The 14,656-nt window shown below is 41.4% G+C and overlaps 1 protein-coding gene across 2 annotated transcripts in view; it reads right to left on the bottom strand.

Moving 5' to 3' along the window:
- Positions 1-14,656, bottom strand: part of tenm4 (teneurin transmembrane protein 4) — a gene marked incomplete at both ends in the record, with an annotated part of 153,596 nt that overhangs the window by 96,535 nt on the left and 42,405 nt on the right. For both annotated transcript variants that reach the window (XM_083696270.1, XM_083696269.1), the window contains 3 exons: positions 164-399; positions 1,289-1,387; positions 5,066-5,315. In XM_083696270.1, the coding sequence (XP_083552396.1) occupies positions 164-399; positions 1,289-1,387; positions 5,066-5,315 (585 nt within the window). The remainder of the gene's footprint in view (positions 1-163; positions 400-1,288; positions 1,388-5,065; positions 5,316-14,656) is intronic.

The following is a 14,656-nucleotide window of genomic DNA, read 5'->3' on the forward strand; positions in this document are numbered from 1 at the left end:
TATATAATCAAATTCATATACTGCACAGAGATTCCACACCATTAAAATAGATAATAGCTTAGGCATAATGGACCATAGACCATTTCACTGTGCTGGCAGTAAGGGGGAGGGGCTTGTGTTAAGGTGTCCGCCCTGGTATGTGAGGGTATTAGAGGTGACTCACCAATGAAGTAGGCCAGCAGGAACACCAGTGTTACTGAGATGAGGATGGCGCTAAGGGCTGCACATTTCCAGTTGCAGTACTTGTAGGGCTTCTTCAAACTGAAAGCAGGCCGGGAGAAGGTGTTGCGGGGCAGGGGGCGAGGGGGAGGTGAGTAGACTGTGCTGGAAGTCAGAGGGTACCCTGGTGATGTTGTGCAATACATTGGTGAAGTCCCGCCTGGTTTGAACAGGAAATGTCTAGAATGGAAAAACTGTTGTTAAAACCCGGGCATTTACCTTGTTCAAAGATTGTCATGGAGCGCAGTCCCTTATACTGGTCAGTAATTTTGTATCTAAGCACATTTAATGCTGTTTCCATAGTCACTCTTCTGCTAGGATACTGAGAATACTCAGACACAGTGGGTTTTGTCCAATCGAAACTGTGAATCAATATCAAACCTAATTTACAGGACTAGTGACCGCAGCAGGCCCTTGTTAATTCATGCCTCTGTGGTGACTTATAATTCACTTAAACTATGTGTCAGATCTATACAGAGAGTGCATATATATATATATATATAACTGGTGCATGGGGTTGAGGGTCTTTATTCTCCCTTGAAGTGCATGGCTGATTCTCATATGAAACGTGTAGCGGTGCATGCCCAACTGCCTTATGATCAGCCCACCAGAATCAGTGGTAGAGGCGGTGTTGTCAAGGCTCTTTTACTGACAAGTTTATGGGATGCTATGGACTGATTGTGACATGAATGTGATTGAATGTCACCATACATTGTATGATGTGCAAAGTAACAGAAATAATTATGCTTCTATAAAGATCAGGAGAAATCTGTCAGACATATCCAGTTGTCAAAGACAGGAAGCAACATGATCACCCTGTGTAGTAGTTTATTCTTAAGACCGTCACATTCATCAAATGGAGTATTTTATGAATTGTTCGTTCTGTAAAATACCATATCCATTTAGGCACAATGTCAGCACTTGAGAGTAAATTGAGTTAGGTTTAGATGATAGACAGTATCTCTAAATCTGAGATGTATGGTGGGAAAGCGGGACAAACATCACAATGTTTTCATGACAAAGCAGATCCTAATTGTCATGATAGCCAGATAGCGAACATGCAACATACCCGTCATTGTATGCTGCATCGCGACGTGCTGATGCCAGAATGTCCATCTCAATAAGGTTGTCCTGTAAAGTCTCTAGGAATGTCTGCTTTGCTATGTTTCTACACACAGGTGGAAAGATGGATATGAAGCTAGAGTGAGACATGCGAAACACAGATGCAGACAGAGTATGTGATCACCAAACAACATTAACAACAGTTGACAAATGGAAATCCAGATAGACATCACAGGACAGAGAAACAAAACCCTTATGGAACTATTCTACTGTGAGACAGAGAAACATCGACCTGTCCTGCTTCACCCATTGGGTACTCCCCGTACCTTGTATTGTATGACCCCTGCCCTTCTCTGCAAGCGTCTTGCTCTTCTCTGATAAACATTAGAGTATTCTGGCTCCTTTATGGTTGTGGTTGAAAGAAAACAATGCATCACTGTCAAGTCAACCCTCAAGATTTCAGATAATTCAGTTTTCAAGTACAAAAAATAAGGCCTTTTTTTTCTTTTCTTTTTTTACAAACTTCAATCACATATTCACTGATCATTCAAATTGGCAAGACATGTTACAGATACGTTATTTTATATTCTGTTGTAATGTCTACTGTAGTTTGATACTACACAAGACTGATTCAAAGGAAAACGTATAACAAATCTACAGTAGGCATTATATTGTATCTAGAGGCACATTCTGCCATTATGTGGTCCCCTGTGAGAGCACTGTTCAATCATGGAAGACTACGATAATGCAATGGAGAAATGAACCGTCCACATGCAACGGGCAAGCTGAACATGTTCAATGGAACAAGAGAAAAGCCTTGTGTTTTGGTCCTTGCCGGTTCAGGCTGCTAGCAAGGTCTGTTTATTGTCTCACAAGCCTGGCCCCCGGGCGAATTCAACTTTTAATGAAGAGAGGGATGCCTGGCAGAACATTTCCAGAAAGTGGTGGAACTGGAGAAAAAGAGCCCAACTCCTGGCACCCCTCCAGTGGCAAGCTTGGATAAGCCCATCCAGCCAGGGAATTTATCAGGCCATTCCATTCCACAAAAGTGAGGGGAGAAGGCTATTATAATGCTATTAACTAAGTTACAATGACAGACGATGTTTCAGCGCCCTTGTGGATATTACTAATGGTTTCGGTTTTATCAGTGGAATTCTAATAATTGATATTTTTTTCCCGGGCTGATTTATATGGTCTCAGCAGCACTCTCTCCTGTTCCACTCCTGATCCACTCTTTTCAGCATCTGTTTTTTTGGTCCACTGGGAATACCTGTGTAGGATGAACTTTAGAGCTATATCTTTAATCATTCATTACACCACTAACTATCTTCCCACTGACTGAAATTAACACACATTTTTCCTGTTGACTGGACCGTCTCACCAAATTGATTTGTGTGAAAAGGAACAGACAGGCATACTGTAGCTAACTGTATTCCTGGCCGAATTAAGTCAGCAATTCTCCTGTCAATTTAGGTTTCATTCGAGACAATAGTTAGTTATTGATTGACTAAGTAAAGATCAGATGACAAGTTGAGAGTAAAGAGTAAAGAGTCTTAATCTTATTCATTCTATGACGGTAGTATTGAGGTATACAGTGCCCTGTGTAAGTAATGGGACAGTAAAACATTTTTTCTTCTTTTGGCTCTACACTCATGATTTGAAATCAAACAATTACTATGAGGTTAAAGTACATATTCTCAGCTTTTATTTTAGGGTTTTCGTGTACATATTGGTTTCACCATTCAGAAATTACAACACTTTAGACACTTTTAGACCCACTTTTAGACTTTTAGTCCCCTATTTTATGCCACCATTAAGTACTCATGTTTAATATTTGGTTGCCAATTCTTTGCCTGCAATAACTGCCTGAAGTCTGCGACCCATTGACCCCACCAGATGCTGGGTATCTTCTATGGTGATCCTCTGCCAGGCCTGTACTGCAGCCATCTTCAATTGACGTTTTGCCTTAAGTCTCCTCTTCAGCAAATTAAATGCATATTCAATAAGATTTAAATCTGGAGATTGACTTGGCCAGTCAACAACTTTCCACTTTTTGGCCCTGAAAAACTCCTTAGTTGCTATGGCAGTACATTTTGGTTCATTTTCCTGCTGTATGATGAAGCACCATCCAATGGGTTTGGAGGCATTTGCTTGTACTTGGGCTGACAAGATGTTTCTGTACACTTCAGAATTCATCCTGCTGCTGCCATCAGCAGTTACATCATCTAGAAGACAAGCGAACCAGTTCCAGTGGAACCCATACATGCCAAGCATTAAAATCCTCTCCACCATATTTCACAGATGCGGTAGCATGTTGTGGCCATTGGGCAGTTCCTTTCTTTCTCCACACTTTAGTCTTGCCATTACTCTGGTACATGTTAATCTTTGTCGCATCTGTACACATTACCTTTTATCCAGAACTCTGCAGGCTCTTTTAGGTACTTTTAGCAAACCGTAACCTGGCCATCATGTTTTTGTGGCTAACTGGTGGTTTGCACCTTGCAGTGTAGCCTCTGTAGTTCTGCTGGTGAAGTCTTCTGTTGATGGTAGTCTCTGACACAGTTGGGACAGTTGTTTTGGGGTTGGGACAGTTGTTTTGGGGTTTTTCTTAAATCATGGCAAGCATTCTTCAGTGTCTTGTAGAAGTCTTTGCTTACCAGGCCCTTTGTGATTTCTGAGCTCACCGGTACATTCTTTCCTTTTAATGATGTTCCAAACTTTCCGATTGATTTGTTCTTATATTTAGGCTCATAATGGCTTCCTTGACTTTCATTGAAAGTCTCTTTGGTCCTCATGTTGACAGACACCAACAGCAGACTCCAAAGGCAAACAAACCAGAAAGACCTGTCGAGCCAATTGTCCCATCACTTTTGGGTACTCTGAAATAGGGGGACTATGCCTACAAAGTGTTGTAATTTCTTAATGGGGAAACCAATATGTACACAAATACCATCAAATAAAAGCTAAGAATCTCTGCCTTAACCACAGAGTAATTGTTTGATTTCATATCCAAACTTTTGGAGTGTAGAGCCAACAGAAGAAAACTATTTTCACTGTCCCATTACTTACACAATTCATCCTGAGGTGATGATTGCATGATGGAAGCTGGCAGCTTTTTAACACCTCATCAAATGTGTTAGAGTTGACTTTACCTAAGCACTGTTGATTTCCCAGTGCCAAGCATCAGAGAAGCCAAAAAAAATGTCAACAGACATCCCCGCTAAAACAACAACACTTGACAGATCTACTTTACACCTCCTATTGAGGACCTCTTATTGAGGAATGTGCTAGAAAATAGAATACCAATTGATATTAAATAAAAATAATTCCTGGGCTGAAATGGAGGAACAGAACAGAGCAGCTCACGGGGGCCTGAATGTAATTTCACAAGACCTGTTTCACATTCACTGTGATTATAATTACACAGCAGACTAAATTTAATGGGGCCCATACTGTCAAGCCAAGCTTGCTAACTTTAGACAAGAACAAAAACACACAACACTTTTCTCTTGTTTCTCAGCAAATCATGTTCTAAATGCATGTTCTAGGCCAGTGCCCCTAGCAGGATATGATTGTTTTATAGCTTCATGCCTCAGTAACACTATGGTATTACTATGTGGAGCAGACTGTAAAGGAAGCTGCATTCAATATCAGGCTTAGAGGGAATCCACACATTACTGCATTACACATTACATCATTACATCATTCTATAGAATAGGAGAGGTAGTGGATTGTAGAGCCAGGTAGGGCTCAGTATGGGGCTAAGGTGGGCACTGGGCAGTACCTGGTCTCCAGGGGAATGTTACTGTTGAGGAGCCAGTTGTCCTGGGCGCTGCCAGAGTCCTGCCCGCTGGCAGGGCCCTCCGGAGGGGCAGAGCTGTCTGTGGGCGCAGGGCTGGGGTTGCTGCGTGGCGTGTAGTTGCCCCTGTTCAGGGAGTTGATGGAGGCTGCATGGTGCTGATGATTGGGTGAGTGGGAGTGGGAGAGCGGGAGAGGGGGCGTTCGGAGCCGAGAGTGGTTCTGAAATGCACCGTCTGAAAAAGAAAAAAAACACCAACGCCTCAGAACATTTTCAGAAGTGATTTCAGTCATTTAGGGTACATTTTGGGAGACTTCATGCATCCTGGGTAAAAACTGGTTACCTTTGATGATTTTATAGCAAAAGCTGTACATTTGTCTGCTACACCTGCACATTCACAGGTTGTTTCTAATGCTGACTTTCAGAGAGAGAGATTCCCAGAGAGATTCCCAGAGGTTGAATGCTCATGTGCTCATAAGGTTCAAATGTGGTGTAAGTATGGGTTTGATGTGTATATTTGGTTCTTCTGCTGCATGTCTGCATGTATGTGTGTGTAAGAGAGAAATTGCCTGTGTGGTTCTCTGTGTGTATATGTGCACCTTTTGTGTAATTTTGACTTTGTCAATTGTACTGTAGTGTCTGAGCAGTCATTGCTCAGCCAAGCCTGCAGTGCTCGCTCTAACAGGATAATTAGCCATGGCTACATCAGCAGCCCTTAATTATGGAAGCTGTTTATAGAGGCACTGTAAAGCACCCAAGCTAGCCACCATTCCTCACAAATTCTCCACAATTTCAGCACTTCACTTCTCCAAAATGGCCTCACCCTGAATGTGCTCTCTTGCCTGCCATAGACACTTGTGACACACCTCCTCTAATCGGCCATCAGATAGACAGCTATCTGGCATTGTTTCATCTCATATGCTCCAGAGCTGCCCTTCTCTGTCACTAGTTAATGCTTGTATTTGCTGCTGCCCAAAAAACACTGAATGGGATTGTGTCATTTCTGGCAGATATATTCTCACAAACAACATTACCTATCTGCGCTACATGGTGACAATCTGTCATTATCAACATATTGAATTATTGAGTATAGAATTACCACCATCGACAACCTCTTTGGAATTCATTCCATTGATCAAGTGCTGTTGCTAAGTTTGTCTTCACTGTTGAAAGAGTGAAATATAGACCAGCCGAAGGCTTATTTTTTATCATTAGCTCCTTGATATTTTGGTAAGAGTTATAAAGTTCATTAATATATCAACATGTCTCCATCAAATCTAGTCATGCAAACAACTTTTAAACATACAGCTAGCAGAAGAGAGCACAACATAGGTCAATTGAGCTCAAGATCAGAACCAATATAACCATGAAACAACAGCAGATCTCAACTGACAGTGTCCTCACAGTAAACAGGATGAGAAAGCTCATTGTTTTTGTGTGGTGGGGAACACCAAGAGTGTCTGCTCTAATCCTCAGGCAACAGCTAAGGTGTCTCAACCTTTTGGGCCTATGCTTTACAAGAGGCTCTGCAATGTTACACTTACTCACCAGAATAGTGTTTCATTTCAAAGTGTTTTATACACAATTAATTTCATTGCCTGTTAACAGTGAGAGGGAATACTAATTCTCACCTAAAGACATGAGCATGAGTCTGCCTTTCTGCTGCATGGTGACCACATTTTACAGTCATTTACCCTATTTATTTGAGGCACATTTATTTGAGGCACCCTTATAAATACCCAGAAACAACCCCCAATGTAGCCCCATGGCCCCTACACAGCCCTACACACTTGTACTAGATCTGTACAGACTGGATAGATAACACAACTGTAGAGTAAAAACCCACAAACAGTTCATGTTGTTTCATAATGTACCTGATGCCTAAAGCTATTAACAAGGTTACACTAATTAGATACTGGGACAGTGTAAAAATAGCCCCATGCATTAACATAAGACAAGGACAAAAGTATCATCATTATACATGCCCCTGAGTACATGGGTTGTGCAGTAAACAAATAATAATAAACTAATCTAATTCCTGTGACAGGTAAATGAGGTATATTGACACCCAAGCAACTACTGCCTGTTGCTAAGTAATTGTCACCACAAATAACCCTAACATCTTCAATCTGAAAGAGAAACACAACACAGCATAAACAACTAGAACGGAATCTTGGGACCATATTTTTCTATGGCATCATAATATCTATTAAACATTTCATATTTCCTCTGTCTGTGTCCACCTTGAGGAGGTTGGTAATCAGGTGGCGTGTGCCCTTGGTCCATCCTGTGGCCCTGTAACAGCCAGGTTAAAAAAAAACAGATACTACAGCCATGCAGGATAAGAGCTTTATTTTTGTGGAGATGAACAAAAGACAAGGTACAAGGCAGTCCTTGAGACAAAGAGCATGACAGCAGTACCCGAACAGATGTAGTGATTCAGCAACAATGATTCACCACTATGCAAAGGACAGAAAATAATTATTTTTATTTTTTGTACACCAAAACTGGCGAGAGAAGGAGATTCATTTCTTATAAGGGAAAGAGAGAAAGGAGCATTTGCTACAATATCACAAGACTCTAATGTTCAGGTGACACTCAAAAGTTGGGTAGACTGTAAGCCCTCATAAAGCTATTCCTAGAAAAGTAATTAAAGTAAATCAACTTCATTAGGTAAGATTCCCCCTTGAGGGAATACAAATGTAATTGTATGATGGTAAATGTGTGAGGAGACAATTGTAAAGACAGGTACCACATAGTAAAGACAGGATTGCATTTTACTCTATTGAAAATAATAGTGCGACAATGGACATTTCAATAGGACTTCATGTAATCAAATATTGAATCTTCCACATCCAAATCGCAAACACCAGATTTGTAATTAGCCTTAAGGAGAACTATCTCCAATGCAATATGTGTGGGTGTCTATGGACTGTTAGCTTCTGTTAATCTCCAAGGAACATCAGGTTACTTTAGAGGCCAGTGTTAGTTATCCAAAGGATCATACAAATCCAGCAATGCCCTGGACCAAATTGATTAATAATTTATGAATAATAGATGAGCAGTGACAACAAGCAGTGGAAAGTATTCCAAAATTCCTCAGATCCCAAAAGGGATTCCATCTACACATGACTGATTTTTCATATCTATTTACATTGATAGAAAACATACATTTCTGCATTACCATGTGTCCAGAGAGAGTGGCTATTTCAGAATATGCAAACTAAGGAATAAGATTGTTAGGTTCTGCTCTCCATGCTGGTGAGGGTCTACTGATTAAAGGATAGTGGATCAAATCCACAGCATAGATGGTCACACCTGATGAAGTAAAGTGATATGGCATGCCCTGAACACCGGATCAAAGCACTGAGGTGTGAGCCATTCAATACATAATGAATCAAAAGCTATCCACCTGCTAGACAGTTTGTGAAATGTTGCCCATTGCTGCAGCCCCCATGGCTACTAATAAGAGCTACATTTCCCACTGAGTAGCATTTATCTATAAAAATACAAATAGATGCAGTGATACTGTGGTTTGTACTGGCCCACTCTGCCTCTTCTATCGGCAATGCTGTTTCCCCCGCCATTAGAAAAGTCTGAGGGGAAGACCCGCGCGGGAATACAATCTGTCTTCACAAGATTCATTTGAGAGGTAACAGGCACCACAAGCAACACGTGGTCAGGACTACTCTCAGCTACCCACATGGGTCGTTCCATGGGAATAAGACAATAACCTGATGAGAAACAAATCATTGCTAAAGGTGAGGGAAAACAACAACTGCTTAAGACATGTTGTCTCTGTCTCTTACTGAGGACATCAAATAGAATGTGAAAGACAGAACAAACATTCATATCATACAGCATTAACAAAATAATGTTGATGCAACAATAAAATTAGAAATGTACAATTAGTAGAAATAAACATCTGAGAAATTTAATTAGGTTTTTGAACCCCAGGATCATCCTACTGTACATGCTACAGTAGATGACATACTAGACTGGAAGTATTGTGGCATGCTATTCTCTCCTTTACTAAAATCAATTGGGTTTTCTGTCTTTCTTTGAACTACCATGTATAAAATAATTATGGTATGTCATATCTGTCACAGAGGTCTATGAATTTAGTTAGGGAGTGCAGATGGTTTACAATTGTCATGATACAAAAATAATTTGCGTATCTATCTGTGTTGTATGCATGCAAAATGCATAAACACTATGACTGTCACTATGCTGTGAAGCCACATCCCCCTACTTCCATGACTCTTCCTTAATAATGTTTTTTACATGTTAATGTTTCAAAATCACACGTCTGAAAAAAACAATGGGAAGCATTTTATAATTATTTTATAGCCACGTCCAAAGCATGATCTAGCATGATATAGCCTGCATGATCCTATGTGTGTGCTTAAAGGCGCATAGCCCATTTAAAAGGAGGAGGGCACAATCAATCAACAAATGACTTGTGTATATATTTGATATTTGTATATATATATTTGATTGTATAGACTACATTTACAATTCTATTCCATTACAAGGGTAACTCGTAGGAGGTTAGAACCCAGTAGGCAGGTGCCAATCAGGGCAGATTGAGCCTCAGGCAAGCCTGGGGCTCAATGGGCAATCGAATTTGTGAAATTCACATGAGGACCATGAAAGTAGAACCACAACCTCCACCTGTGGAACACATATCTACAATGTGCTCAGCCAGGAAAATATTGTTTGTGATAAACTGTTAATGGACAATCGAACTGATTGAATTGAAAACAATTTTGTAATTTTGGAGATAACGGGTGAAAGACAAACTATTTCAGTGCGCAACAATATATGAATTGAAAACTAGTTACAATTGATTAAATTGTGGTGTGTTGTTATTTTTTTATTCAATCAATGATATTGGTGAATATGTTATATTCAATATGTAAGCCATTCAAAATACAAAATGTATTATTCTAATGTGTTCTAAAGTCCTGACTAAACACAACCAATGCATTCACTCATCTAATTGAATGATTACACCAAGGTCTCCATGCGCTGACACGCACCTGGTTGAATGAAATCAGATGAATTCTCTTCCAGTAGGTACACCCAGTTAACTCCCTAACAGGCGAGAGCAAAATATTGTCTTGAATGTGACATCTGAAGAGTGAAACTCATTCCAAAAATACGCAGAGACGTGCCATGTAAATGCCATGTGCTGCTCATTAAATTATTATTTACCCTCAGATATTTTCATTCCTCAGTGTCTGCGGCTAAATTACATTCCGGGGTGACCTCTTTTAACCACATTTGCTCCCTCCCTGCTGACAGGGGAGATGATTAAGCAGTTCAAATGAAGCCATGCTTATTTGAATTCACACACAGCCATGTCCCCAAGCCTACCCAGCTCAGCATTCCTGCCTGGTCAGCTGTGAGGAGGTGTTGTGCTGGCCCTTTCATCAGGGGACCCATGCTGCATTGGAAGCCAACATTAGCCCCGGCCCCATGCTGCTTTGCATTAAGAGATGCTAATACACAGCCTTGCTGTGTTTCAGATCTGGGGCTCAGCAGTGCAGCGAGCCCCCACTGGCAGTCTCTCCAGGGAGACGACCCTAAGAGAAAGCCAGGGGCCACAGTGAAACACATGCTCCACAAAAGACTGGGGGCTTCAGTGAGCAGCCTCGTCAGCCTTACAGGAGCTCCTGCTCAATAGGCGCAGAAAATAATTTTGCCACCATCTTGGAGTTTGCTCAAGTGAATAACAAAGTGCTGCTCAGAGCATTTACTCTTTAAACATGCAGTGAAAATGTTTTAGGCTCTGTTACGTGGGTTCAAAGATGACCTTGAGCAAAGACAGTCTGTGCTGATAAAATGTTGGGGTACATCCTTCCCAGTCCAACAGATGCATGGTGTATTCATTATTTTTGATATGAAGTTTTCCCAGTGGTTGGAGAAAATGTATATCTTCTGTAAACCAAGTTAGGTGTGAATTTCAATATTGATTTCGTAACTGACCACGTGTCAATCATGTCTAATTTGATATTTCAGAATTTCTGAATAAGCTTTTGTGCTCATATTATGTAATACTAATTATGTAATTCCCTCTGAATAACCTGAAAGGCATACTCAAATCTAGATCTACATGAATCCACTCTGGGTATGGTACAATGGTACATGTAGCCTTTAAACAAACTCAGCATCTACAGGTAGTAGGAAGAATGATAATTTGATTAATCTTAAATTATTGCAAAACTGTGTGAATAATTATCACAGTTAACCCCCCCCCCTTTGCCTCTCCCTCATCTCACCACCTCTCTTCATTCTGTCACATTAAGCAGTTGAGGATTAGGGACCTGAAGGGTACCCCTACACATAGTGTGGAGAGATGCTTTTTTTTTTCTTCTTAGCTTGGGACACTAGACAGGTAATGACATTTCTAAAGTGCCATTTCTAAATATTCCGTCATGGGAAACCAGCAAATTGTGTTCAACTAGGAGAACTATGTCATCTTAGCAAAAAACGAACCACTACTCACAGATCTGAGCAGACGCACATATCTGCCAACACAATCAAAATATTCCACCTTAATCAAGCTAGGCAGAGCTAATGTGTGATTTATGAAACTGATGCAGTGGTAGTTTAATGTGAATTTGGAGTCACTTCTTCATTAAAGTCTAGTGGTTGCTGCTAAAGACATTGAGGGCCATGCCCACTCAATGTGGCCTCTCATTACAATATGCCTCTCATTGGAGTGGAAGAGTAAAATACATTTTAACCAAAAATTACATTAGCATAATTTACCTAAGACCACAATGAGTAGGTGAAATGTCCTGAAAGTGGAGGAGTACATCGATGTTAGGAGTACTAGCACTATGGCACCTGGAGAACTAGTGAAGGCTCCCCACCCCCTGGTGTACAGCACAGAGCAAAATGCTACTGTATGATGCTACTTTATCGGAATCTAATAAAGGTCAGAGATGACGAATAGCTGTAGGGCTGGGGGATTTCCTTCTGTTTCCTTCTCCACCCCTTGCTGACAGCCCAAGGGGAACCTACATGCCGTACCTATGCAAATCAGCCCCATTGTAACAAAACAAATCTGCTGCAGTAAAGGACATTCTCCCAGCCCAAACCCTTCTAACACTGCTGTCCCTGCTGGGTGACCAATATCATGCTGCTGTTGAATTAGGGGGAGATTTGCAATAGGATTAATAACTCATTCTGAAGGCTTTCTGAGCAGTTACAGGCAGCTGGGGCACTTTGGAGTATTGATGTAATTCCAGCCTTCGGGTAGTTAACTTGTAAAGCCCGATCAATTATTTAAACCATTTTATTTTGTTTCCAGTATGTTGTTCCAGTAGGAGAGGAAATTAGCTGCTTTAGCTGAAAAACATCTATGATCAAATACAACAAACGGTGTTTACAAACACTAGAATGTAAAAACAAACTATGTATAGCTAAACAATATGTTTTAAACTATCATGTGGGTGTCATGGACTGTCAGTCCTTGCATCTAGAGTACTTGCATCTATGAACTTGAGAGGAGTAACATTTCCCCAACATCATCTCTCAGCTGTACCAAAAACAAGTAGTGGGCCGTCATTGTGCTGAAAAACAAATCCCAGATTGTGCCTTTAACATCCATATTTGATTTTAACTGTAAGTGTGTCCGGATAATACAGTGTATTCAGAAAGTATTCAGACCCATTCACTTTTTCCACATTTTGTTATGTTACAGCCTTATTCTAAAATGTATTAAATAAAAATGTTCTATACATCTACAATCTATACATAATACCCCATAATGACAAAGCCAAAACAGGTTTTTATAAATGTTTGATAATTTATTAAAAAATAAAAAACTGAAATATCACATTTACATAAGTATTCAGACCCTCTACTCAGTACTTTGTTGAAGCACCTTTTGCAGCGATTACTGTCGATTACAGTCTTCTTGGGTATGACGCTACAAGCTCGGCACACCAGTATTTGGGGAGTTTCTCCCATTCTTCTCTGCAGATCCTCTCAAGCTCTGTCAGGTTGGATGGGGAGCATCGGTGCACAGCTATTTTCAGCTCTCTCCAGAGATCAGGTTCAAGTCCAGGCTCTGGCTGGGCCACTCAAGGACAATCAGAGACTTGTCCTGAAGCCACTCCTGTGTCTTGGCTGTGTGCTTAGGGTTGTTGTCCTGTTGGAAGGTGAACCTTCGCCCCAGTCTGAGGTCCTGAGCGCTCTGGAGCAGGTTTTCATCAAGGATCTCTCTGTACTTTGCTCCGTTCATCTTTCCCTTGATGCTGACTAGTCTCCCAGTCCCTGCCACTGAAAAACATCCCCACAGCATGATGCTGCCACCACCATGCTTCACCGTAGGGATGGTATTGGCCAGGTGATGACCGTTGCCTGGTTTCCTCCAGACGTGACGCTTGGCATTCAGGTTTCATCAGACCAGAGAATCTTGTTTCTCATGGTCTGAGTGTTACGGTCCCTCTCCCTGACCGGCCCTCTGGCACCACCTTGAGGCCTCGGCAATCATCGCTGGAGCGTCCACCTCCCAGTCCACAGTGCACCTGTTCCCAGTCTCCACTCAGCACACCTGCGAACCATCTGCAATCACCGCCCTATAAGAACCCTGCCTGAACTCCACTCCAGTGCCAGAACATACTGTGTCCCACGAACCCTCGTCTTCCTCGGATTCCCCCTCATCTACCTTCCACGGACCTAGCCCATGCCTGTCTGACTACCCGCCTGCCTGCTGAACCCCTGCTCGTCTGACTGCCTGCCGAACCCTGGATTGACCCTCGACTACTCTCTATTGGATTATCCATCTCTCTCCTACCCCTTTCCCCCTTTTTATTACTAAATATGCCTTCGGGCTAAACCCCACCACCTTCTCTGTGTGCCGTCATTTGGTTCCTCAGACGTTCCTGTGTAACACAGAGTCCTTTAGGTGCCTTTTGGCAAACTCCAAGTGGGGAGGAGTGGCTTCCGTCTGGCCACTCTACCATAAAGGCCTGATTGGTGGAGTGCTGCAGAGATGTTTGTCCTTCTAGAAGGTTCTCCCATCTCCACAGAGGAACTCTGGAGCTCTGTCAGAGTGACCATTGGGTTCTTGGTCACCTCCCTGATGATGGACCTTCTCCCCCTATTGCTCAGATTGGCCGGGCGGCCAACAGGTTGCACCTGAGCTCAATTTCGAGTGTCATAGCAAAGGGTCTGAATACTTATTTAAATATGATATTTCAGTTTTTTATTTTTAATAAATTAGCAAACATTTCTAAAAACCTGTTTTTGCTTTGTCATTATGGGGTATTGTGAGTCGATTGATGAGGAAAAAAATTAATTGAATCCATTTTAGAAGAAGACTGTAACATAACAAAATGTGGAAAAAGTGAAGGGGTCTGAATACTTACGAATGCACTGTACAATCACATCAATTCTAAAAATGATAAAACCATGTGGATAGGCTCTTGTAAAACACACCAGAGCACACTGAATAATGTTTAGTATTATGGCTGTTCCACACTGCAGTTTCCTTTGCTGATTTTACCTCTTTTGTATATCATGCTGTGGTGCTAAAATACCAGCTCCTGTTTTGGCAGT

Source organism: Argentina silus (assembly GCF_951799395.1).
Source record: "Argentina silus genome assembly, chromosome: X".
Taxonomy (NCBI): Eukaryota; Metazoa; Chordata; class Actinopteri; order Argentiniformes; family Argentinidae; genus Argentina; species Argentina silus.